At 40.7% G+C, this 24,635-nt stretch overlaps 1 protein-coding gene across 2 annotated transcripts in view; it reads left to right on the top strand.

The window, feature by feature from the left end:
- The window catches only part of ASCC3 (activating signal cointegrator 1 complex subunit 3), a 194,592-nt gene extending 184,008 nt beyond the window's left edge, over positions 1-10,584 (top strand). For both annotated transcript variants that reach the window (XM_033143493.1, XM_033143494.1), the window contains 4 exons: positions 1,494-1,635; positions 8,604-8,813; positions 9,948-10,123; positions 10,225-10,584. In XM_033143493.1, coding sequence (XP_032999384.1) covers positions 1,494-1,635; positions 8,604-8,813; positions 9,948-10,123; positions 10,225-10,372 — 676 coding nt within the window. In that variant the 3' untranslated portion in view covers positions 10,373-10,584. The remainder of the gene's footprint in view (positions 1-1,493; positions 1,636-8,603; positions 8,814-9,947; positions 10,124-10,224) is intronic.
- The last annotated feature ends 14,051 nt before the right edge of the window (positions 10,585-24,635 follow it).

Here is a 24,635-nt window from a genome sequence, read left to right as displayed (position 1 = left end):
AGTCCAACACATGGGAGTGTATTCAGTTGTATCCTTTCCATTTGTGGATGGGCTTTAGACCCATGTCTCTGAGAGGAGATGACAGAAACATTGCTTCGTATTATCAGTAATTGATAATAGTTGGCACAATCCCATATTTTAAGATAGAAATTTGAAGCACTTTTATTCATCACGTTATGGAAATGCCTTACCTGATCTTTTCTAAGTACCGTATTTTTCTGTGCCTAAGACGAAATTTTTTCCTTAGTAATAATAGGCAAAAATTGTTGGTCGTCTTATACACGTATAGCATCGGCTGTACTTGAGGGACGATTCCAACAGATTCCATACGAAAAACGCTTATGTCCCTGTGGAGATGGCAGCACCAAATCAGTGGCGCATGCCCTCCTTGCATGAACTCTTTACAAAGACCTAAGGAACAAGATTATTAAGCCTCTTTTATTGACCACTCCGGGTCGCCCAACCACTGCCACAGTGTCGTTTCTCCTGTCAGATCAAGAGGAGCAGATGACTGCAAAGGTTGCAAGGTTTTTAGCTGGGGCAATCAGAATAAGGTCCACTATTTGACTGCTGATTCAGGACCCTAAACTGTGTTTTATATAATCGACTTTTTATTTTGTTCTGTGTATATCGCACTGTTTTCTTGTTGCTATGGCCGACGGCTGACACAAATAAAGTTTCATTCATTCACGTATAGCAGAGGGGGGACAGACGATTGGTGGCAGTGATAGGGCGTGCTATTGTCTGTTGTTGCGTTGAGTGGTGAGGTGGGCTTTTTGCGGCAAGTGTGCAGACGATAGGTGTCCGCAGCAATGCATGCAATTTACAGTGGCGGGCAGGCTGTAGAGCAAAAAAAGCTCAACAACTTTGGGCAATTTCCCCCAAAAAAATATTTGTTGCTGTCCCAAAAAATAGGGGTTGTGTTATACATGGGAGCGTGTTATACACGGAAAAATACAGTAATCTGCTGATAGATACATATAAGTTTCTGGGTGGTGGTCTTCAGAGTGGAGTGCTAATTCGTATAAGTGGACCACTGCACTTGCCTTAGTTGTAGATGCATAAGGATATGTGCAGAGATGGTCATCATATTAATTTAAAATTGTAAATTGAAATAAATAATGTTAATCTGCATGGTAAAGCTATTTTCTTCCTTATTAAACCAGTTTAAAGCAAGAGGGTAACTACTTGATGTTATTTGACCTTGGACTGTGGTATACGTACGCAGTCTCTCATTTACCCTGTTTTTAAACTATGAAGCTTGCAGCATCGTGGTGTTTGTGCAACTTGTACTGTATTTCAAATTCATTAAAACATAAGGCTATTGATGTGAACTTCTAAGACAAAGCTCCACTTAAAATAGATTTTGGCTTCTTTTATCTTAAAATGTGTATTTCTAGTTTCACCTTCTCAACTTTCCTTTTTCCTTTCTTTTTTTAAATCCTTTCCTGAGCTTCGGTTCTTAACTGGATATATCTTTACTGTTTTACTAGGAAATGGAACCAAGGGAAAAGGAAAGGTGGTTACCAAGGGCCTATTGAATGTCTTCCTGAACTGATCGCTGCATGTGATGGAAAAGAGACTGTTTTTGCTTCCATTGTAGACCGCGATTTCCATGCCACACACATTACACAGGTAACATTTTCTCTCTTGGCTACAGTTTAAAGTTATTGGGTCAATATATATGGAACAAATCCACTTGACACACTGTCAATGGAGCAACATGATTTTTCCATACATATATATTTAATCCACCTAAAATTGAAACCTAAGATTTCAACAGTTGGTGCAGAAAAGCTTAATTCAATCTAACCTGTTCTGTACTTCAAACACACACATTTTTGACCAGAAATTCAGGACTGAAGCCTAAATGTATTTGCCATAATCTCAGGTAACAAAGTAATGGCACACAATTTGTCTTCTGTGCACACTTTGTCTTGATTGGCTTGCTCTGCCACGGGTCCTGGCTGCCGCAAATGCCTATGAACCATTTGTGTACAACATGCTTTCCAATTTCTGACAGCTCCAAGAGGTTGCTGAGGGGATCATCATGCAATACCATGGAGCATAGATGTTTCTTGTCTGCTGCATGTGGAGCATGTACATGAAGATTGTCTTTGCAGAGGTTGATTTTGTTTCATATATATGAGTGATAAGTTTGTTCTTCATGTAACAGAACCAAATTTATTAAGATATAATAGACCCTAATATATTAATCAGCAAATAGTGTTTGCATAGCAGAGCTAGTATTCTGTGACATTCTAGGGCTGATGCACGTGAACTCCAGGAGGACAAGTGGTTGTTGTGTGTGTGTGTTTGTAAGCAGTGTTGTTTGTTTTGGTCAGTGGTAGCCACAATACACAAATTGCCCACCACAAATGTGTGTTTAAAGTTGCTGCACAGGGGTGGGGTTTTTTATGTGCGTGGGTCCTCCATATCTTGTACTTGGGTATACCTGCACACAGTTGATATGAAATGCATGTCAATGAGAAATGGTATGCTATAATGTTTTGAAGAAGAAAATGCTGCTGAAATTAAGTTTAGTATTCCAAGGCAACTCAAGTGTAGCAGAACTATGACTAGAGACATTCTAACTTTTTTTTTTTAATTCACCCTTAAATCAGAGGAACCTGCCACCTGTGTTTTTAGAGAGGAAAAGAAAAATACTTTGTTAAAATATTGTGTAGGTTATAGCATTGTTGCAAGCTGAAGCATTTTCTGGGTTCAGGAATGTCAAGTTAAACTGCAGGTGCTAACTAAAAATAAAATCTACAAGTTTTCTTTCAGGTACCCTAAGGCTGCAATCCTAACCCCACTTACATGAGAGTAAGCCCCATTGAATTCTTAGTAAACATAGATAGATTGCGCTGTTAGTGACTTACCTAAATATAAAACTGCATGTCCTTTGCACTTATCTCCTTAATTTCAGATAAGCTAAAATTTTGCTTCCAAACAAAAGGTAACTATTTTAATGTCCATTACCAGCACCTGTGTTTATATATAAAAAGTCATCAAAATTGTGAGTAAAAATGCATTGAGATCAAAACAAAACCTTCTTTAACAACAGATTTCTAACATAATATACAATTGACTTAAGTCCAAGTTGTAGATGTATTGTAAAATTAGAACATTGTTATAATTAGTTCAGGGAAAACTCAGAAGTAAACTAACTTAATTTATTTGCATAAATTGCCGTTCTGTTATCTTTAAAACCAAATGCAAATTGGCTCTGTCTGATACGATGATGGTTATTTGGCTCAAAAGTGCTTCAATTTGCGTAGCAATCTGGTGTCGTCTCTGCAGTGAGACGATCCCAGGTAACATACAAATCCTGAATTATTCCAGAAATTAGTATGTTTAAAGCATCAATTTAAGTGCTAATTGCAGTAGTAATGAGAAAAAGCAGTACTACTGTGAGATTTGCATCTCCCTCCCCATCAGTATGCCTGGAACAGCGGCTGACTGGCAGAGGATTTGGCTGCTAATTAAATAATTGTATGCATGGTAGTGTTCGCGTCTGATTCAATAGATGAAGATTAATCCTCAGATAAATATGTTTGGCTGGTATTGAAATGTCTTAGCAGTTTCTTCAAAAATAGCTTTTGTGTATGTGGTGTGCCCATATCTTTCATGTGTCTGTTTAATATGTCAATAACATAAACTCTGCTTACACTATACATCTAAGATGCATGTAAGTGTAAATAAATACATTATATTACAACGTAGAAGGAAACACTCAGCTGAGTTTGAAGTGGCCATGCAACACATCTGTATGAAGCCCATGAATGTGCTTTGCAGGCCCAAATATAAAATATGCTTCTAAAACATTTGTCATTATTTTTAAAAGAGAAACTTATCACAGAAATAAGTTGCAGGGCTTAATTGGGCTTAATTTGTCATTCGCCTCTTTCTAAACCAAATAAATAAGAAGCCAAAGAAAATACGAATTACCTGTGAAAATGAACCTACAGTAATCTGAATGGGCAAGAGTGACTCTCAACACAGGTCCAGCGTCCATAGGCAGAGGTTTCTCCTCCTCACCATCACTTTACACACGGTAGACTGCATGTTTGGGGAATTGGAAGCCTCTTGTGTGCTGGATGGACACAAGGTAAATATACCTACCGATATCCCACAGTCCCCAGTAAAGGAGTGTGAGATAGAATCCTATTGGAACCCTGCACAAGCAGGTGCTTCACCCGCAGGAAAGTAGATCCTGCCCACTGTTTTGTTGTACAATTTTTCAAAAGCATATTACTTTTTATGGGCCAAAGCTCTAAGACAATATGTAGTTCCCGTGAAGAGTTTGCAGCGCTTCAATTTTGTCAAGTATACAGAAGTTTGATATAGGTACCTGGATTTCAACATGCAGGTTTTTTCTCTCTCCCTTCTTGTTGCAGCAGAAGCAGTGGGGTAGGGGAGGAATGAAGAAGAGAAACCTTACACACACACACACACACCCCACCCCACCCCACCAGTGCTTCTCCTTCAAACCTCCATGATTTGAAGGAGAAACTGTAGGGGATGGTGGGTTTCTGAAAATGCATTTTCACCCCCACCCTATCAGCTGACAGAGGGTAGGAGCAGGTATTTCGCAAGGCCTTCAAAAAGAAAACCCACCCCCCACATTTCTGCTTCAAACTTCCATAAAGATTCAAAATAGAAGTGGGTGTTTGAAAGCCCTTTATAAACATCCTCCAGCGCCAGGTAATTGAAAGGGAGATGGCCCTGCCCCCCTGTGAACTTTGGCCTATCAGGGGCGAGAGATACAAAGATGTAGACTTCTAGCCAAAAACGGTTCTCCACTCCTGATTTGCAATATCTGCAACAGATCTATATCTGGTTTCCTTTGAAAACTATCATTGTCTTGAAATAGAGATTAAAGATATCAAAGTTGCAGTTGCAGTTAAGAGACTTGTAAAGATACCTGTCTTTTTAAGAAAGACATTTTGACTGTTGTGGATTAGGCAGTAATGGCCAGTGCCCATTTCCCAGCAGGCTGCCACTGAGTGCTTCCCACAAGCATCTGATTGGACACTGTGAGAACAGGGAGCCACACAAGTGCCACACAACGGGCACAGAGGAAAAGCTTTTTAACCCTTCCCAAGTGAGAACTATAACAGAAGTTCTGTCAGAAGCCAAGTTACAGGGAACCATGCAGAGGGCCTTCATGGTAGTGGCACCCGCCCTGTGGAACACCCTCCCACCAGATGTCAAAGAGAAAAACAACTACCAGACTTTTAGAAGACATCTGAAGGCAGCCCTGTTTAGGGAGCCTTTTAACGTTTAATAGATTATTGCATTTTAATGTTCTGTTGGAAGCCACCCAGAGTGGCTGGGGAAACCCAGCCAGATGGGCAGGGTATAAATTATTATTATTATTATTATTATTATTATTATTATTATTATTATTATTAATGCCCCACCCATACAATAATTCATCAGATATTAAAAGCTTCCCTAAACAGGGACTAAAACAGGGACTAAAAGTCAGATAGTTGATAGTTGCTTATTTTTTTGACATCTGATGAGAGGGCGTTCCACAGGGTGGGTCCACTACCGAGACACTGAGGTCCAGCACCGAGGGCCTTCTGGTTGTTCCCTCACTACTAAGAAGGCCCTTTGCCTGGTTCCCTGTAACTTGGCTTCTTGCAGTGAGGGAACCACCAGAAGGCCCTCGGTGCTGGACCTCAGTGTCCGGGCAGAACGATGGGGGTGGAGACGCTCCTTCAGGTATACATAGAGACTGTCTTGCCCAAAACCCAGAACAAGCACTAGCTAGCACATAGAGAAGTGAATCTCTGGGCACAGCCAAAGCTACTCAAGGCTTAGCCCTTGCTCACTTCAAATTATAGCTCCAGTTTGAAATAACAAGGCTGATCTGGAATGTAAGGAACTTTTGATCTTGAGGAAGTCCTGAAAACTGCCAAGAAGTATAGAAAAGGTGATAGTCGCTAACTATTTTAAGGACGTTAAAGATTCAATCCAGTTTTGTTGCAGTAAGCAACTTAGAATGTGGATAACTTTCCATAAGAATTTGAACTTTTGGGTAATTATCTGAACTGATCCTCTGAACTCTCTGTGGTTTGCCTTATCACTAATTAGCACTTCAGTGACTCACTCATTATGGATTATGTTGGGAAGATTTAATTCAGAATGTAATTATAAGTAGTTTTCAGTGGCTTATAGAAGAATAGTTTAATCAGTAGGGGTAAGACAATTTTTTTACATAAAAAATGGACATAAAATAATCTTTCTAAAGCATGTGTAGTACTCTTCAGGGGTTTCATATTTGCTTTGTTTGTGCTGCCAAAGTCAAATTAAGGAGTGAAATATTTATGGTGACAATTCTAGCAGTCGTGTTAAAACAAACAGACCCATTGACTCTTACGGAAATGGGGAAATATCCCTAAAGCACTGGAGATCAATGTTGGAGGAATTCAGGAATGATCTACCCTTGACCCATGTTTCTTTCCTCTCTCTTGGACTACCATGGCAGTTGTGACATGTAGCTGCAGCCCATATCCTTGTGTGAAAGATTATGGGGTGGATGTTTCTGAAACATCTATTTTTGTATTTTAAGGCTATGTTTCACAGAGTGCTGGTGTCCAGTCTTGGTTTTGTGTGTTTATGGATCTTCTATGTTTCTGAGCTCTTCAAAAGCCAGCTAAGCCGTTTAATTTGTGTGTGCGTGCATTTAATGTAATGGTGTGTGGCACACAGTTGTATGTTCAAACATGCATATGCCTGTTTTGTTTCAATCACAGCCTGTGAGCTGTGTGCAGCCTGCCATATGTTTTTCTGTGTCCCCTTCTTTGCCCATAAATGGGTGATGCCACATCAAGATGTATCTTGGGGACTGACTGAAATTCTCAGTTCCACGAGAGGCTGAATAAGCTGGCCCCTGAGTTAGTGGGTGTGAAAACTTAGTCTCCCAGACATCCAATCTGCCCACCCCTGACTTAAATTAAGTTTGTTCCACCTGGAGGATAGCAAACCTAGCTACTTTTTCTTTTTATGGTTCTAACCATTGCCTATTGCCCCCCAGCTTCGATCATTGCTCACCATACACCCATGATTAACAGGAATGCAGTTAGGTCCAAGAGAGATGACCCCCTTGTTGCTTCTTCCAATGAAATTGTTAGTGATGCAATTGAGGAATTTGTTGGACCTTATATTCTTGGCAGAGTTTGAGTTCCAACAGACATCAGAGTGGTTGAGTTTTGGGGTACCGTCTGTGACAGAGTGGAATATTGTGTGGCAGGTTGCGATAACCAAGGGGAATTATTTTTAAAATGGAATACTCTGCATTGCACAAGCAAAAGGGCCTTCCATTAAATCAAAGCCACGATGGAAGAAAACCTGGTGTCAGATAGCAGGGAGCACTTCATCCAAGAAGGCAGATGCATGCACTAGCTTAAGACGAAGTAGGTGTTTTCTTCAATTTTATTGTTTTGGTCATATGCAGGTTTAATTAATTGATGGTTGTGTTTTCTTCAATATTGTTAAAGTCAAATTATGCATATGTAATTAATTGATGGTTCAATTAAAACTATTTAATTGGTTAAGTTTCTTTAATCAGGCAGCATTAATTATTTATTAATTCATTAGCTGTTCATTAACATACATGCCCTACAATCCAAACAGCATATAGAGTAGCATTACGTGCGGAGGAGCCTCCCTTAAACTAGTGGTATAAGATGTCTTTCAGGTCCGTAATGCTTGGCATGTAGGATTGTAGGCCAAAATTAAAAGTGGAGAGATTTCTCTATCTTCTTCCCTACCCATCAATGGTCATGTGGTTATACCAATAGATTCAGTACTAAGGGAAGCTGAGCAGCTGGAAAGGGGAATAATTTGGGTACCGTTGATATAATATGAGTGCCTATTGCAGGTAGCACTTTTCTGCAAATCTTTCAATCTGATCTGTTGAACTCTAGAGTAGGTAGGTATCAGAGCCTGGTATCCCAATGCAGCAGAGGAGCCAAATCAAAAAGACTGATAACAGAGCAGGGGTGGGAATCCTGCAGTCCACAGGACAAACTTGGCCCAGTACAGGTCCCTGTTTGGCCCACAAGGCCATTTTTGCCATACCACACCTCACATGATATGGGTAGAGACACAGCTAGATCAGCTCCATGACTTGAGTTCCCCCTGGGAATCTCTATCACACAGCTGGTTCCTGTAGTAAGCAGCTTTGCCAGCCTTGTGCTTGCCACTTTGTCAAGCCTGGGGCTGGCAAATCCCCCTGCTCTGCATTTCCCAAAAAGGGTGTTCAGACGCTTGGAAAATGCTGCACAAGGGACTTAGGCAGGTGGGTGAGACAACACACTTGCCAATCATAAGGTGTCCTAATGTCAATGTTGGCCCATAGGGGTGGGGACTGATAGTGATCTGACCCACCAGGCCAAAAGAGTTCCCCACCCCTGCAATGGAAAGTTAAGACCTTTGAAAGAATAATGGACAGCACTTTTGTAATACACAAAAATCCAGAATGAAACACATAATTACAGAATGAGATTTTGCACGTAAAATTGAAAAACAAAAACAGTTGAGAATGTTTGGGAGACTATTTTATTTTTTGTGTTTTTCCTACTCTACAGGCTTGGCATTTCTTGTCCCACTTGCCTGTTATAGAAGTTAATATGACTATTAAAGGTGGCTCGGATGATGCAGTTCAAGAACAGAATGAACTACCTGTCCCAATGCTGGCAACAAACATGCGGGATAACAAAAAGTGGATCAAGTTGCATGCGGACCAAGAATATGTCCTCCAGATAAACTTGAGGAGATTGCATATGGGTTACACCAAGGTAGAATTTTTTGTCCCTGTCCCTCTCACTGGTGCCTAATGCCCATTTCTTGTCCTCCTTTTGGATATCTTAGAGTCATCATGGTATGGCTTCATCAGGTCAGTTTCATATGATGACTGTTTTGCTTGAAAAATCACATGGTAGGGCTTGTATTCACCGTATTGTGAATTCTAAGCCCAATGGGGATGGTCACAGCTGTATAATAATCAAGAGGTCGAGATTCTGCCAACTAGCTTTATTCACTCATCACATCTGCTATGTGGTTAGGACTCTGTGCATATGAGACATCCCATATGTGGAGATATGACATAGTGAAAGATGTGGGGCCTAACACTCCCTGACCACATGCACAGCTATAAGGCATTAAGTCATGTACAGACTCACAGATATTCTCTACAGAGCTATAGTATTTTCTTGATGTGGTATATACCAGAGTTCTCTGAGACCAGGTCTAGAAGCTCCATTTGTTGCAGATCACTGCAACTAGACTGTTGGTGGAAACTGACGATTGCCAGCACGTAACTCTGCTGCTTAAAAGTGTGCACCAGCTGCCCATATATCTTACTGGGTCAAGTTCAAAGTTCTTCTATTAGTTTACAAGGCCCCTAACAACTTTGATCCAGGATAGCTTAAGGCAGGCATAGGCAAACTCGGCCTTCCAGATGTTTTGGGACTACAACTCACATCATCCCTGACCACTGGTCCTGTTAGCTAGGGATGATGGGAGTTGTGGTCCCAAAACATCTGGAGGGCCGAGTTTGCCTATGCCTGGCTTAAGGGTTACCTGTTTGCTTATATTCCTGCCCAATCAATGGGAACATTGGGGGGAGTCTGTATTAGTGGTTACCCATGGCTCAGATGAACAGCTCATATCCACCAGGAGCCATGCACTCAGTATTGTAGCCCCAACCCTGGGGAAGTCCCTCCTGGCCAGGATTAGACAGGCCCCCTCCCTGCTGAACTTCTAGTACTTGACAAATACCTTTATATTTCAGCTTAAAATGCCTATATTACGTCCATGTTCTGTTTTTACAATTAATTTTGATTTTGCCCACTCTGCTTTTTTTAACTGTTGCTTACAACTTAGAAATTTTGGGGTGGTCATTCCATAAATGTGCATTTTCTTCCTTCCAGGGCAGGCAAGACAGCAAAGCCATTGCACCGCGGTTTCCCAAGACTAAAGACGAAGGGTGGTTCTTGATCCTAGGAGAAGTGGACAAAAAGGAACTTGTTGCTTTGAAAAGAGTTGGATATGTCAGAAATCAGAGTGTGGTCTCAGTTGCTTTTTACACCCCAGAAACTCCTGGAAAGTAAGATATTACTGAATGAAAGCTGTTTTGGTTTTTGAAACTGGGACTTCTTTTTGTGGGGGCGAAACAAACTGATATCCTTTTCTTTCAATTTATCACAGGTATATCTACACATTGTATCTTATGAGTGACAGCTACCTCGGAATGGACCAACAGTATGACATTTATCTGAATACCCTACCAACCAATACGTCAGCACAGGTCAACACAGAGATCTCTGGTGCCTTAAATGACCTGGCTCTGAACTAACATGGTCTTTGTACTCACCTGTGCCCACATGTTCATTCTGGGAAAGGGAAATTGTGTTTGCCAAAGTGCAATCAGCATCCAACTTCAACACCTAGGAAATTGAAAATGACTACTGTATTGATTCTGATAACACAGAGTTAGCCACAGTGGCCTTTTACCCAATAAAAGGGTTGCATTTTTTAAAATAAATCATTTTCTAGGTTTCTTGCAAAGCGACTCTGTTTTCCTATTAATATATATTGCCACTGTTGGTTTTGGCAGGTCAGGATATGAAAGGATTTGCAAAATTTACTTTGATTTGCAAAAACAACTTTTTCATTAGCGTTCCTGAAATCATCATTGCAGCCACTTTCTGTGATCCAAACACACCATTTATGTGTAAGTGAGCTGGAGATTCCAAACTAGCTTTCAAAGAGGCAAGAAAGTTCCAGCTGCATGGATGGTTTGTGCATGAATGAAGTATTTCAATCATGGCCACTCTGTGTACATGGTCCTTTTCCCCCTTTAATTTATGAGACATGGCGATGGGGGAACGTTGCTGAGGTACACTGCAAGGTTTTGTACTGAAGACAATGCCTGTGGCGTGGCACATTTTGTCATCTCATAATTTTCTGTGTAAAATGTATAGGAAATAGTAATAAAGTTCAGCACTTAAGCACATCATACGTTTGAAAAGTCTTTGTACCCACGGGCCTTTTAAAGGACTTCAGTATTGACTGTACATTCAATAGGCTGTGGCGTTTCAGGCTACATACAAAGGGGTTCGAGCTGAAATTAGGAATGTAAAGGAGCAATGCATGTTTAATGTCTGTAGAGTGACTTGTACTGTGTTGGATAATACTGGTAAGTTTTTTGGGGGAGGTCTAAAAATTCCTCATTAAAACAGCACTTCTACTGCACTTGATAAATGTATTTAGAAAGGCCATATTAATAGCTAGTACAAAACGATGTTAATGGGTATTTTTATTTGTTTGTTTCTGGGTGGCATATAAAGTTATCTGGCCAGCTTATGATAATAAAGCACAAAGAAATATATTCAATAGGTTTGCGATATAAAAATCAAGAATTTAAAAAGCTGGAGAAATTAAAAAGGGTTTTATCTGCTGCCAAAAATACAGCAAAGTGTGTGCTCTGGGGAGAGCATTCCACGCCCAAGGTGCTGCCACTGAAAAGCCCCTTCCCCAATGCCAAACCTTACTTGGTGAGGGTCCATGAAGAAGGGCCTTTAAAAGTGGTTTCCTGATATGTGTTGGTCCATAAGCGAAGAGGCTGTCCTTCAGGTAACCTATTCCCAAGGTGTTTGGAGCTTCATATGTTAAAGCCAGCGTGCTGAATTGGACCTGGAAGCAGACTGGAATCCAGGACAGCTGACAAAGCAGTGGCGTAATATGAGCTAATTGCACAGTCCCAGGTAAGTCGTGCCCCCTGATCTTGACCAACTGAGGCTCCTGGATCATTTTCAAAGGCAACTCCATGGGAGTAATCAAAGCAGGAGGCTACCAGATCACTGATAACTGAAGGAAGGCTGTCTCCATACAGATGTGGCTGTGGTTGGTATATCAACTAAAGCTAACAAAAGGCTGTTTGCACTGCAAAAGCCACTTGTGTCTCTACCAACAAGGTTACATCAGTGATAATCTCCCAAGCTGCAAACCCTGATCCTTTAGGGGCAATGTAAACCCCTCCAGAGCAGGATGAACCCGCATCTGCATCGATGCGCCACATCTAAAACTATTTCCATCTTGTCTGGATTGAACCAGTAGTGGAAAACTGTGTGCTTTGTTTTTGGTGAGCCCAAGTATTGTCCAAGAGCGGCAGCTGTAGCATTTTGCTTCCCTTTACGCATTTAACAAGCCAGCAACAGCAGCGGGAAGCTAGATGGAAACCACCACAATATTCAGTATTTAGGTTTTCCACTGTTTCAAAAAAATTCACTTTGTTTCCAGTGTCAGTATAATTATGTTATTATTTTTATGGTCACCTACCAGCTCCTGCCCACTTAGCAGTTTGAAAGCACGTCAAAAGTGCAAGTAGATAAATAGGTACCGCTCCGGTGGGAAGGTGAATGGCATTTCCGTGCACTGCTCTGGTTTGCCAGAAGCGGCTCTGTCATGCTGGCCACATGACCCGGAAGCTGTACGCCAGCTCCCTCAGTCAGTAACACAAGATGAGCGCCGCAACTCTAGAGTCGGACACGACTGGGCCTAATGGTCAGGGGTCCCTTTACCTTTACCTTTACCTCACCATACAAGTTTAATAAATAATTACAGAATGACATGCCAATAATATTGCTATTCTGCTACCTTTTGTATGACAACTAAATGATGTTGCTGAGACTTATCTAATATTCTGAGGTAAAGCTCTTAAACTATTTTATTGCAAACATAATAATTCACATACGGATATCATGCTCATTTGGTCACATTGGTTGGGGTGCAGCATTGCCTTTGAAATCCCGCAATTGAATGTACCATATTTATGGGTTTAAGAGCCTATTCAAGGACTCTCAGGTTTGCAATACTGGGTGCTTTTGTTCTTTACCTGAAAGTACTTACATTTCCTTGGAGGGTATTTATACATAAATGTTCACTGTGCTTCAGATAAGTTAACACAGAGAATACAGAAGGGTATTTCTGAACGCCTTCCATAGAAAGAGAATATCTACTTGATTTTTTCATTATCCCTGCACAGACAATGGACTGGATAGTTTCAAAGGGTCAGCACCTCAGTGAAAAAATAACTCTTTCAAAGTCATTTTTTTAAACACACCCACTAGAATGCCCTAATTTTTGAGAGAGTCTGGGAAATATATCCAGTCATTTTGAACATCCTCAGAGAGCTGCGGATAGTTTTTATTGTGTTCAACTTGCATCCAAATCTACATTTTTGAAAAGGCTGAGATACTTTAACTATACACCTCATGGTGCCAGGAAATAAATTGAATGGCTTTGCAATGTCCACAGCTGTAGAGCAATTGCTTCATAGAATTAAATCAGTGTGATGCATAATTAGCTGAATGGTGGTAATACAACAAAAAAGTTGTTAATATCTATCTTAATATTCTTCCCCATTAAGAGTAGGACCAGTGTACGGAGATGCAGGGGTCAAGTGTCTCAAGAAATTAACTATATCCTTGGAGTGCTTTTGAGTTTGAGTTTTACATTGTGGCTACCTCTACTTCACAAGGCTGTAAAATACTTTTTAAAAATCAACACCAATCTGGTGAAGCAACGCCCCATACGGGACTGAGCTGGAGATGGACTAGACCAGGGGTAGGCAACCTAAGGCCCATGGACTGGATGCGGCCCAATCGCCTTCTCAATCCGGCCCGTGGACAGTCTGGGAATCAGCATGTTTTTACATAAGTAGAATGTGTCCTTTTATTTAAAATGCATCTTTGGGTTATTTGTGGGGCATAGGAATTCGTGCATTTTTTCCCCAAAATATAGTCCGGCCCCCCACATGGTCTGAGGGACGGTGGACCGGCCCACGACTCAAAAAGGTTGCTGACCCCAGGACTAGACAGTTAAGAATAAAACTTGACTTCCATTAGCAGCATTGTTCTATCCATTAAATGTGGATTATGTGGAAACTACATGCCATATATAAATATGTAATGCTTTTCATTGACGCATATTATCACAATATGAAGTTTCACTTTAAATGAAGTGGCTTTATTCATGCCAAATATATGTGTTCACATATTACTTTCGTCACTTAGTGTTGTTTGCTATGTTTTTAGGACATTAAATTTTCAAAATATGTCTGAAATGCACTTGTTGCAAAAAAAAAATTGGCTTTGTAAAATAAATTCACGGTCTACCTAATGGAGGCAAATTTATTGCAGTCAGCTTTATATAAAATAGTTCCTAAGCAAACTTTATATATATTCCAGACAGCAGGCTGTGCAACCATAATCGATCAGGGGAATTTTAAACCAAGGAAAAATATATATATTCTAAACATCTGACGTAGTTATTTATGTGTGGTGTGTATATTTTTTTTTACTGTTCTCTGATAAACTTTGCAGGTTAAACACAAAGTGTAATTCTGTGTGACAGGCCTTTTTCCAATATTATGAGAATATCTTGGAACAAATGACAAGGAATTAGGGAGTGATCATATAACTAACGATGGTGATTTAGAAAATGGTAAGAGATGTTGAAAATGACATCTTAATCAACCAACAGCTAAAACCTCAGGCGCCACATGGAGAGAGAGGAAAATGAAGATGGAAACCAAAGATGTTTGGGAAGCCATTATAGAGCTGAAAGATGATATTCATGTACTGGAAAATGTCACTGAAGTGCTGTCATTTTAATACTATCGAGGGGAGAGAGAAAGAACATCAGAACAGTTTCACAAGCCTATCTGCAGATTTCAAAACTTAATAAGTAGTTATTCCAGCTTGTATAATGTGGTTTTTCACCAAACTGGTCCCAAGCTCATTGCTTATAACTTTACATTTAAAATGTAATGTAACATTTTATTTCATGTTGGGGTTTTTTTACAAACTTTATTGTAAAATTTTAAAACAATTGCCAAGCATAAAGTGTTGTATTCCAGGACAAATGCATGAACAGATGTTAAGTCTTTATTTTTTTTATAAAAAAAAAAGTGGCGGAGAGTGTTTTGGTTTATTTGGATGTCTCAGTTCTTCTGAAGTACAGTAATACATGGTCTATTACAATCCTACTTCGGACTGAAACCACAGAAATTATTGAGGGCCAAAGTTCTACAGGGCCAAATTAAAGTTCACTGAACTGTTTGTAAGATTGTATATGATACGAGAGCACATTGCAGTAAGAAGGGTGACCCTTTCCATTCTGACCCACACACTTAAATTCTAAAAACATGGTTTTTATTTGAGCATACCAGCCTAGATTTAATTAAGAAAGACTGTTCTGTAGAAGACCAAAGGCTTGTCTTCTCCAGTAACGTCCCTTGGAAAATGTATTGTGATTAGTGATCCCTTCTTGTTTGTTGCCAGCATTTAGTGATGGCCACTTCTGGTTCTTAAATTGCAACACCAACTCCTATTAAAAAAAAATGTCAGTAGTTCATGTTAACTTGTGATTATGAGGAAGCGTTTTTAAAAGTGCAGTGTTGGGATTTGTAGTATGAATTCCAAGTAACATTTTAAAAAATGGAAAAAAAGAACTTATCAGCACCTCTCATGCCATGGTGCAGAGTCATGAGAAATGATAGACAACAACAATTTTAAAAAATCAATTCAGAAGCATCAACCCCACAATCTGAATCATAACTCTGCCTTGTGTAGTTTAGCATGCATTGTTGGATCTGGGACACAAGCAGCCTGCACTGAAGAAAATCTCTAGTTTTTTTATTTTGAAAATCCATAAGGAAGACTGGCAGCAGGGTGAGGTTAAACAACTGGGCCTTTAAGTGAGCGAGTATAATTTCCATGCTAGGAATTCTTTTGAGAAAGATCTCTTGCAAATCTCCCACTTAGATCTCTATGTCAGTTGCTTTATGGAGAATTTCTTACTATAGACAGAAAATAATCCATTTACAAGAAAGATTATCCACAGTTATTACATTGCATAACAATTAAATGTATTAGTAAGAGCCTTGGATTGTATCTCCTACTGAAGCTCCAGGTTTCTCATTTTAACTTGGCTCCACCATTCTCCGCATTGATGAGGCCTCCTAATGAACAATTTATCTGTTGTTGTATACATGAAAAAAATGCAATTGTATCTGCTGCTGGCAACTGGAGAAAGCTCAAATCTTTTCTTGCACTTCACGTTGCTTACTAGTTCCCGTTATAAATTGTATATGCACACACAGAAGCACTTACTTGTGAAAGCTGCATATCATTTCAAAATTCTACTCAGTAATCTGCAGTTAAGGATCCGTATTTTTTCCTAATAACTTCGGAACAGGGCTGGGGAACCTCAGGCCCATGGGGCAAATGCATCCCTCTGGTCTTCTCTGTCTGGCCCTTGAATTTCTTCCCTAGGCCACATCCCTGACCACCCCTGCTTTGCATCCTTCTGGGGTGCTTTTGCTTGGTTGGAATGATTTATTGACTCCTGATGGTGCTTCTTGCTTTGATGGGTGGCTGGGGGCTAGTGGGGGTGTAGACACTAGCCTACCTGTGTAAAAGTAACAATTCACTTTTGTTCCTCTGCTCACTTTTGCCTCTCTCCCTGCCCTGCTAGTGTCATGTGTCTTCCAGAAAGGAATACATCCCAAGGGATGAAAGGGGCTTCCAGGTCCCTGCTTTGGAAGATGCTGAAGGAACTAAAATTTCCGCCATGGAGCTTGCATTTTGTTCATTTTAAAGTCATTCCAATTCTTGTTTGGAGTTCGTCTTGCACAAAAATTCAAAGGGATGTGAATTTGGGTGAACAACTGATGTGATGAGAAAATGTTGGCAATTTATTTTACTGCTTCAAGAAAGCGAAGTCTTTGAACAGATCCTAGATACATACAGTAGTTGGTTCAAGTGGTCATTCTAATCATGGCACAAGTCAAATTCTGTGTTTTTCAAGGACTTGATGAATCCTACTCTTACCTTTGGAGGGCAGATCAGTCAATGGCTACTGCACTGCTTTTGTCATCTCCATGTTCAGATCTGGGTTCCAGATGCAGAGTCAGTTGCCTCCAATCTTTATCTAAAGGCCATTTGTATAATCGCAGTGCACAAATGCAAGTTCATTTCAAAATGAATTGTGTAGGAGTCAGAGGAGATTGAAGTTTAAATGGCTGCATTGCCATCTTCCAAATAGTTGTTGACATGTTTAGCTCAACTTCAGAAAATACTGTGGAAAGTGATGTTTGAAAGTCAAAATCATCACCAGTACTTACTTATTTGCAAAAAAAAAAAGAGTCCCACCCTCCAACAAAATATCTGGGTGGTACACCGCAATATACATTTTAAAAAGTATTAAAAGCAGTATAGAGCAATTATTGAAATGAATGGCTACTTAAGAAAAAATTAAACTGCATGTGCCTGTAGGCATAAAAAAAAAGTCTTCAAGAGATGCCTGAAAGTCAAAAGCGAGGGTGCCTGCCAAATATCTGCTGGAAGAGAGAGCATCAGACCAGCGATATTAAATGCCTGACTTCTAGTGGAGGCCAGTTGGGCTTCTGTTACATGGGGGACAACTAGCAGTACACCTCTGGACAATCTGAGTGTTCGGGCTGTGACATATGCCTGTGTGCATCCCTACATTTATATATAAACTTAATATATCGCTATCATGACATGTCCCTTGAAATGTGAAGCACTGCTTTTCCTTTGCTGCTTATTAACATATTAGAAGCCATTATTGCAAACTAGATCATTCAGACCATGAGCATTCACATCTTGAAGCAGTAGTGCAGCCCATTAATTGGCACAGACAGAGAGATGCTTTCACACTGTGCTTCCAGTGGTATCTTACCTCCCTGCTGGTAAGTGTTACAACTCTTCTGTTTAGAACAAACCTCTGTTGCCAGTTACACTTGGTGGAAGGTTGCTGGGGGGTTTTCACCCAACTTTGTTTATTTGCCAGCAACTCTGCATCATTAGGGATTAATTACTCTGTGTAATATCGCTCCCAGTGTCAGTTTCTGACTATCATTTATCTGGGGGTTTTGATACAGGTACCGGTAGGTAGCCATGTTGGTCTGCCATAGTTTGTTCTTAGTTGGTCTCTAAGGTGCTACTGGAAGGAATTTTTTATTTTTTATTTTGTTTTGACTGGGGTTTTTGAGAATGTGAAAGTTAAGTTTCACTTAAATTCCTGTGTAGGAATTGGACAGTCAAGGAATGCATGTGTGTGTTAATGCTATGCACTGAATCTGCTTGGGTTTCCAAATTATTTCCACCATTTCTCTTGTATTTTTACCATTCAGATTCAGTTCATTTGTCTTTTTTATTTCACTTTGTGTTTCAGGAAAAAGAAGATGAACCTCTGAAATTGGCTGGGTGGCAACCTCTCCAAACAAGGATCATGTTGCCCTTTGAGTCATTGGAGAAGGTAGTTTTTTGCCCCAGTCAGGAATTTAGAAGTAGCAGGGTTTTGTTTTTCCCCAGTGCAAGTTACTGGAAATGCTGACTGGCATTTGCCACAAAGAAATGTTTGCTGTTATTAGCAGAGCCATATAATATAAACACAAACCACAAATGACAACTTCGTTCCAATGCAACAGTGATAACTATTGTGAGATATGATAAAATGGACCAACCAGAAATGCCTATGCACCATACTGTTTATGAATTCCCATTACACAATCATAGTTGTATAATGGGAACCATGTTATAGCATATGGCACTGCTTACTTGCTGAACAACAATAATCTGTACATCTAGTCAAGTCAGAGAGCTCTGGATCCTATGTCATGGAGCTTACTATGATCATGGCTCTATTAAGTAACAAAGATATTTGCTTTGTTGCCAGCCCTTGGCCTAGGCTGTGAAAAGATCATGTAGCTAGGGTAGTCAATGCCAGGGAAGATGGAGAAGCCTTCCGTCCTGTTATAAGGCTGCTTCCTAAGTATCAAATCAAATTAAAGCACAGAATACAACGATTTGAAGAAAAAAATGGAATTTTGTCAGTTTGCTTGCAGACACAGAAAACGGAAAGCAGATTAAGCTCTTTATCACTAGTATTAGCAGCAGCAGGAGGAGTAACAGATGGAAACTGCAATGAAAATGTTGCTGAGGGTCCTGTTCAGAGTGTCAGCCAGCCCTCTTCCAATAGATTCCATTCCATTCTCCCTCTCCTGGTTTTTCTGAATGTTACCAATAGTCAGAATTCATTGCTCATTGGCCTCATTGGCCTGTTTTGTGAGGCAGCTGTTCTTTCAAACAACTGTCCTTCTGCAAAGCTTGAGCATGCACACCCCCTTGAAGGTGTATCTCTCTTCTGCATGGGGGGGGGTGCCATTTTGGCAACATGGATTTGATTTGATTTCATATTTTTATGCTGTTTTCCCAACAGCCACCTTGAGCTCAAAGCAGCTGACAAGAACAATAAAGCATGAACAGATACAAACAACAATTCCTAAACACAGAAAAAAATAGTACAATAAATGATTCAAAACAATATAGGTAAAATGAATGAATGAAATACATGAATCAGAACAGTTATCGATCACAAAATATGAATTCCTCATGCTAGCTATATGTCAGAAACAGCATTTGACAGTGCTGGTACTCATCCATGGAGATAGTTAACAAAATGTTGCTGTATATTCTCATCTTGTAGCAGGCACCTTCCTCTTTGCCCATAAATTGTGCAGTTCAAGCAGGGGTTTCCGTTCCTGCTCCCAATTCTCATTTTTCCTTCCAGCTGATGCTCAACATTCCACTACCATTGAGCATGAACTTTTTGTACTTCTGCAAACCTCCTTCGTACTTCTTGCTTCTCAGTGGCCCTGTTTGGCTTTGTTTTTACCATCAAAAGTTCACAACAATGTCATTTCATTAGTTTAGTAGTAGCTGTTTGATGCATAATAAACATTAGTTATTATTGAACTGCAATTCGAGTCACACCCACCTTGAGGTTGGCTGAAACCCTCCAGATCCTGCTGGCAATATGTAAAAAAAAAAAAATGCTTAGCAAGATTGCGAGGCGCAACCCGTTGAAGGATTAAACTCTTGCTATGCTCTTACTTTAAAAGTCCTGCTGCTTTAGGGTTGCCATACTTCAACCCCGAAAGTTGAGCTTTTTTTTTTAACAAAAACGCTTTTAAAATGTGATTTTTCGATTGACTTGCCTAAGATCCAGGACAAAGCCACCTTTTCATAAATCCCCCCCCCGACGTCAACTCCACCTTTGAAATCCCAGTAATGTCCGGGAAAATCCGGACATATGATAGCCCTATGCCGCTTACCTGTGTGGTGCCTGCAGCACCCTGTAAATACCTGCCCAGCCTGCACAGATGATTACAAAGATGCAATGTCTTGCCCATCTTCTCTCCTCTGAAGTTTCCTGGAATAGCCCACTTGGGGAAACACTTGCTTTTCACTGGAGCATCTTCTTGTTTTCATAGTACAGCAGGCCTACTGGGCTGCTCCAGATCACGTTTTACTGCTGCTGCTGCTGACTGCTTACCCAATCCAAATGTGATTCAGCTTTCATATTTTGCTGGTCCTCATCAACACTTGTATTTTTTCTGCTGCTACATAAGTGCCTCCTTTCATAAGGGACCAAATTCAGTGCATTTCTCAGTTGTTGTTGTTATTATTATCATTAGTATCATCATCATCATTATCTGAGAGTTGCATTGGGGGAGGGCCCTGAAGCTCAATGGATAGTAGCCTATGTGTATATTTTGACGTGGACAGACACTCCCTTTTGTGCTTCTCCGTGCACAGAATGTGAAACTCTTAACATCTCTGATTTAAAACAAGGAAACCCCTACGTAAAGACCTGATCTTGGGAAGGAAGATAATGCAGACAATTTCCAACACAGAGGCTTGTTACTCGGTGTCATGCAGAGTCAGGAGTTGCCATGGAATCCATTTGCTTCTAAACCGGCTCCTCCTGCTGGAATACTTTCTCATTATCATTTCTGCCAGGAACAGTAAAAGGTGCTGAGTAGAAGAAAACGCTATCAGAGGGCAAAGCCAGTTGTACATCTGGATTGAGTATAGAAATCTAAAATCTACATTCAAAACGGGCTCTCAGCTCCGGGTTACAAGAATGCAAATTGTAGATGTTCCTTAGAAGTTTGGAATAAATAAATAAAACTTCAAATAGCACAGAGCGCAAGAAATATGTTGTATTGGGTGTGGCATTCATTTTCTCAAGAGAACAGACTACTCTTCCCATTTTAGGGCTAGGGAACTGAGGCTAAAATATAATATTATAAACAAAGTAACACAGTGAGTACAGTTAGAACCCAGTTCTCTCTTCTTTGTATATATGTTACTTTTCTTCCAAGCAGTTATTTTAAAAAATACATATATTACTGTTTTTGTATTCGCATGAGCTGGGGACAACTGTCACAGGGAGCAATGGTGTTATCTTATTATTTTTAGTAGCAGTAGTTATTTGCAGTTTTCTCCTGGCAAGCCTGTGGTTGGCCCAGTCCTCACACATTGACCTTTGGGTTCAAGGGCTATCTTCATCCTCCTGGCAGCTGTGATTGGCCCAAGGGCACCCAAGGAGTAGCAATTTGAACCTAGGTATTTCTAGTCTAAGTCTAGGGTTCCCCCCCCCCCCGCTATTTAGGAAATAAATAGTTGCTCAAGAGCAGCCTACAAATGCTTTACTCGTGGCTTCCCACCCAGGCAGGCTTCTTTATCTTGAATAGCAGAATTACATCATGGGTTTTCAGACCACTCCTTGGGACATTAGGAACACAATTCAGAAGAGATTAGGCAACCTTAAGTAATATTAATGCAAATGGTGCTTGATCACACACTTGAATAGTTGTATGCAATCCCATTGATATTTTGAAACAGGGAGACCTAGTCTTGGAGAGATTGTATCTTATGCATACCATTGCAAGAGTCCAGAAGCACTGTCTCCAAAAATACAATTCCACCTGAGACTAGTGAAATGAGTGGCCCACCCTTTTCTTCTCTGAATCAAGGTTTCTGTTCCTTCAGAAATCAAATGATATCCCAAGTGTTCCTGCTATAACTAGAAAAAAAACTTCAAGCCAAACCCAAAGTATGTGGGAATGTTGAGGGTGACAGGAGAGGATATATTGCTTATTAATATCCTTCCTAAATTGCGCTTGCAATTTCCTTCACTTAGCAGAGTGCATTCCCCTTCTTATGCAGAAAAAAAAAACTTGCTGACTTGTCTGAGCCTTTTACTGTTATACAATTCAATCTAGCTCAGATTGAATTGTGTGTTCCTGGTAAGATCCCCTTTTGAATCCCTCCTAAAAGAATAAAGTAACAAAAGTAGTTTTACCTACAACCAGGCAGAGCACAGTGTGATCCCTGAAGGCAGGCTTTAGGCTTAAAGTTACAAACTTGTACAAATAGGTTTACCCTTTATGGGAGTTGACCTAGTGACTGCAGGCTAGCAGTCCAGGAAGTTTGCAGGATGAAAGGGAAGATGGAAGAGAGAATTTTATATTGCCAGAGCTACTAGCTATTTGCCCTAGTTGTAGTTGTACAGTTTTCCTTTCCCTCCTTTTATCAATATCTCAATCCAGCCAATATACCCAATATTAACTGGCCAACCTATTGGGTAGACCCAGGAGATGTTCTAAGCATGCTCAAAGCTGTTTCCTTCAAGGCTACACCTCCAAACAACTCAAAGCACTCTTTGTAAGCAGATAGGAGAGGGGAGATTTAAAAGCATGGGAATTGTTGGTGTTTTTTTGATTTGTTTAGTATTTGTTAGAGGGAGGAGAGAGGGCAACAGCAGACAGTGTGAAACTTTTGATAATAAGTATTTATCTATTATTTCCTTTTTATTAGAGTTGCATTTGTTTTTGTGAATGGGCTGCAGGATACTATGGAATGACTCAGAGGGGAAGTGGTGGGCTGCAGATAGCTTGTGTGTGTTGCAACTTGTAAGTATTTGTGCTGCTGCTTACCTTGTGGCCTGCCAGTAACATTTTTTAGGCTACAGCAAATGCAGTGTATGTACTGTGGGACTTTAGAATGGGAACATATTTCAGAATTGGGTACTGTGCTCCCTGAGCCTATTTACTCAGCAGCAAGTCCTCCTACTGCAGGTGGGAAGGTGTGCATAGGATGGCAAGTTAACAGTGTACATGTCTACTCAGAAATAAGCCCCATCAGGTTTAATGAAATTCATTCCCATTTCTATGATTGCAGCCTAAAGTTAGACAGCTTTTGCCCACAGTTCCTGTAGCAGTCAAACAGCATTTTGGTCCAGCTATATTTGTCAGCAAAGTGTTGCCACACAGGCATCTTTTAGATTCCTCACCTTTACTCCCCCTCCCCCTTGCAACCAGTGAATGGGAAGCTTGTGCATTATTTTATGTTGTTCTTTTTTCTTGTGATTTTGTTACAATTTTGGTATCACTATGACCTGCATTGGGTTCTGTTTGACGGCAGAAAACTGGGCTATACATTTAAACATAAATGGGTGGCATCTAAGTATGTAAGGGTGGAGTGTCCCTTTGTTTCAGGATGGGAATGGGATTCATTTTGGCTGGGATTCGAGTATTCCAGTTTAACTTGTGTGTGAGATAAAAACGAATCAAAACTACCACCTAAGGAGAAGCACTGCTAGAACTGAAAAGGGCAGCTTTTCAAGAAAATCTGTCAATAATTCTGCTGTCTGTTACTTAGAAGAATGGGTTGGAAACTTGGTTTTCTGAAACATCCTAAAAGGCATCAATGGACTTTTTTGAACCCCCACCCATTGAAAACAATGCACAACCCAAAGTAATGTGGGCAGTCTTCAATGCTGGATTAACTATGGTGAGAGTTAGATGACCAGGGCAGGCACTTTTCCTTGGTGCTAAGCCCACCCTCCCACTGCCCTCCATGGGATTCCCTTCTTTCCATGCAGCCTAAATTGCACATTTCTCTGCATTGGGTCAATGATGTCAAGGGCTCCTCTCAGCAGAATGAATAGGAGAGCCCCCCACCTCCACCCCAAGACAGCATGGCTATTAAGAAGGGGTTGTGAAACCATTAAGCCCAGAGCCTAAAGTTCCATAGCTGCACCACTGCAATATATGGGTAATATATCCCACTTAATTCAATCAGACTGACACCAGTGCAGCAATGTTTAATTCCTCAAAGGAGGGGTGTTGGGGTTTGATCCGTTTCCTGGCTGTGCATCACTCCTTTGTCCCCAAGGCCCCGGAAGTCTGGCAGCTGGTCGAGGGTTGGGAAGTCCCCTGAAACACAGAACCAAATGAACGCAGCTCCATCACCTGAAGCTCCTGAATCATCCGTGAGTTGTGGTTCGGAATGACTGTCAGCGTTGCTTGCTGCTCGTCTGTTTCACTTTGGTTCCTCCCTGAAGCGATGCAACTAATCTTGCACGCTGTCCCAGGGCTGTCAGCTATGAAGGAGAGCCCTGTGTGCGTCCTTTGTGCATCTCTAGAAAGCAGTGTGTGTGTGTGTGTGTGTGTGTGTGAGAGAGAGAGAGAGAGAGAGAGAGAGAGAGAGAGAGAGAGAGAGAGAGAGAGAGAGAGAGAGAGACGGCACTGAGTGGCAGTGCCATAGGCCCAGCATTTTGCAGCCACGCTGGAAAGCCAGCGCAGCAATTCAAGGACAATTTGCAGCCAAAGTTTAAGGCTCTTGAAAGAGTTGGCAATCCTGAAGCTCGCAACGTAAGCATATTTCTTTCTTCTTGTT

This window comes from Lacerta agilis, chromosome 3 (assembly GCF_009819535.1).
Source record: "Lacerta agilis isolate rLacAgi1 chromosome 3, rLacAgi1.pri, whole genome shotgun sequence".
Classification (NCBI taxonomy): Eukaryota; Metazoa; Chordata; class Lepidosauria; order Squamata; family Lacertidae; genus Lacerta; species Lacerta agilis.
The sequence above is the reverse complement of the archived record's forward strand: the minus strand, read 5'-3'. Positions and strand labels throughout refer to the sequence as shown.